This window comes from Peromyscus eremicus, chromosome 4 (genome assembly GCF_949786415.1).
Source record: "Peromyscus eremicus chromosome 4, PerEre_H2_v1, whole genome shotgun sequence".
NCBI lineage: Eukaryota > Metazoa > Chordata > Mammalia > Rodentia > Cricetidae > Peromyscus > Peromyscus eremicus.
Window position 1 is genome coordinate 65,896,952 of NC_081419.1, and position 2,676 is coordinate 65,899,627.

Below are 2,676 nucleotides of genomic sequence, written 5' to 3' on the forward strand. Positions count from 1 at the left end.
AAATAATAAAACCATAAAAATAACTTGAATTGTAAATTTGACTGTTCCTTATTAATTCTTTGAATTTGGACTCAATTGCTACTTTCTGTAGTTCTATTTTCTAGTATTTTAAATAATGTAAAAATAACTAGTGACCATCTTATAAGATTATAATTAGAAAGAATCAGGAAATATCTACAAATTCATAATATACTCAGTGATTAGTCATTTTAGCAATTTTGTTCTTCTTGCTGTGACAAATTACATTTAATCTTCATGATTCTTGCCTCATTTGAGAAATAGATAAAACGATGTCAACCACATAAATTGTTATAAACATTAAGGAAGGCACATGTGCACAGGAAATTGGATGTCATGCCTCATAAAAACTCGATCACATGAAAGTATACAGTACTACTGTGAAATTATTAGATTTAATAAGCATAATTTTTAATGTTCACATTTTTATCAGAATACAAAATATCAGGATTCATTATGTTATTTTTCAAGGAAATAAATTTTTCTGGATCTCCTCTCCTCCTCTCCCACACTCTGTTCCTGCTTTTTGACTTCCATCACAGTCCTTGTATCCTCTATATTCCCAGCAATTACACCCTAGAACTTCTATGTCACCTACTCTAAGTAGGGTCTGAACTCCTCTCTCTGACTTCCCTTCTAGTACTCAACCTCAGACCTTCTCATTAGTATCCAATATTTCCCCTTCTTCAATTTCCTTTTTAGCTTTCCACTCATATTCATATACCTGCTAAGTTTCATCATTTCATATAAACATAGAGAGCATGCTTCAGCTTTGCATTCATGGTCTTTTCACACATCATCTACCTCTTTATTAAAGTTCAGCTTCCACTAGCATAAAATCTACTATAAATTAGATCCTGAGTCACAACAGATGGACAAGTATATTCAGTTGTCCTTTGCCCTACACACTCATAAAAATTCCTCATATTGATCTCTTAAGAGAGTTATCACCTGAGAAGCAACTTGAAGAATTCAGAATCTTTTTTAGAACACAAATTAAAATCTCATGAAAATTCACAAATAAACAGAATACAGAGATCTGACGCTTATTGAGGTGGAAAATTTTAATAGATTCATGGTTGTATTGATATTTTTCAGATGATATAACCAGCTATCACATGAAATAAAATGGAGAGTCAAAACAATGTGACAGAGTTTATTCTTCTGGGGCTCACAGAGAACCCAAAGATGCAGAAAATTGTGTTTGCTGTGTTTTTTCTTATCTACATCACTTCTATAGCAGGCAATGTGCTCATTGTGATCACCATAATTTCTACATCATTATTAGAATCTCCCATGTACTTTTTCCTGGCTTATCTGTCCTTTATTGATGCCTGTTACTCCTCCGTTAGCACCCCTAAACTGATAGTAGATTCACTCTGTGAAAAGAAAACCATCCTATTCAATGGATGCATGACTCAAATCTTCGGGGAGCATTTGTTTGGAGGTGCTGAGATCATCCTGCTGACTGTGATGGCCTATGACCGCTACGTGGCCATCTGCAAACCCCTTCATTATGCAACCATTATGAGTCGACGACTATGTAGCCTGCTAGTGGGAGTGTCATGGTTGGGAGGTTTTCTTCATGCCACCATACAGATCCTGTTCATTGTCCGATTACCCTTCTGTGGCCCTAATGTCATAGATCACTTTATGTGTGATCTTAATCCTTTGCTCAACCTTGTCTGCACCGATACTCACACTCTTGGACTCTTTGTTGCTGCTAACAGTGGCTTCATTTGTCTGCTGAACTTCCTCCTTCTGCTGGTCTCCTATGTAGCCATCCTGCGCTCCCTAAAGAACCACAGTGCAGAGGGAAGGCGCAAAGCCCTCTCTACCTGTATTTCACACATCACAGTGGTTGTCTTATTCTTTGTTCCTTGCATATTTGTGTACATGAGACCTGTAGCTACCTTACCTATTGATAAAGCAGTTGCTATGTTCTATACTATGATAACTCCCATGTTAAATCCCTTAATCTACACCTTGAGAAATGCTCAGATGAAGGATGCCATTAAGAAATTAGGTAGCACAAAAGTTCTTTCAAATAATAAATGAACATACCTGGAGCACAGTATGAATTAAATTGAATCATAAAATAAAACAGGTACAATCTATAATTTTAGCAAGGCTAAATCATTTATTGGATGAGGAGAAAACTAGTTAGGCAATTTATTTACAATTTCTTCACTAAAGAGAGTAGAAATGGGTGTAAGAAACGACAGCATCCACTCCATGCATATTTGGGAAATTCTATTGAATTCAGAGTTTTTCAGTCACTCATCCTTGTATAAGTAGTCACACGATTACCATATAGTAAAAAGTGAACAAATAATACATGTTAGTGGTGAAATATAATCTCTCTGGTAATCCAAAGGTGGGTACTGATAGTCTTCCCGTTTTCAGAGACCGACAGAAGGGCAAGTACTAAAACGTTTAAGACTGAGAAACAGTGGCCAGGGTAAGACTGGTTGTCCAGGCCACTCTTCTCTCTTCGCACTCTGTGAGCTGATGGCAACAGAAATGTTAGACAAACGTGGATTCTCAGCATATGAATGACAATGTTGCCTTAATAGTCTCTCTGCTCACATCGAGATTTCATTTTCTGAAGAACAATTCTCTCTCTTTCAACCACTTTACACTTAAGTAATGGTCTAT

General features: G+C 36.4%; 1 protein-coding gene across 1 annotated transcript; it reads left to right on the forward strand.

The window, feature by feature from the left end:
- The first annotated feature begins 1,146 nt into the window (after positions 1-1,146).
- On the forward strand, positions 1,147-2,076 carry LOC131908359 (olfactory receptor 4C13-like). Its single transcript, XM_059259413.1, has one exon. The coding sequence runs from the start codon at positions 1,147-1,149 to the stop codon at positions 2,074-2,076; it is 930 nt and encodes a 309-aa protein (XP_059115396.1).
- Positions 2,077-2,676: the final 600 nt, after the last annotated feature.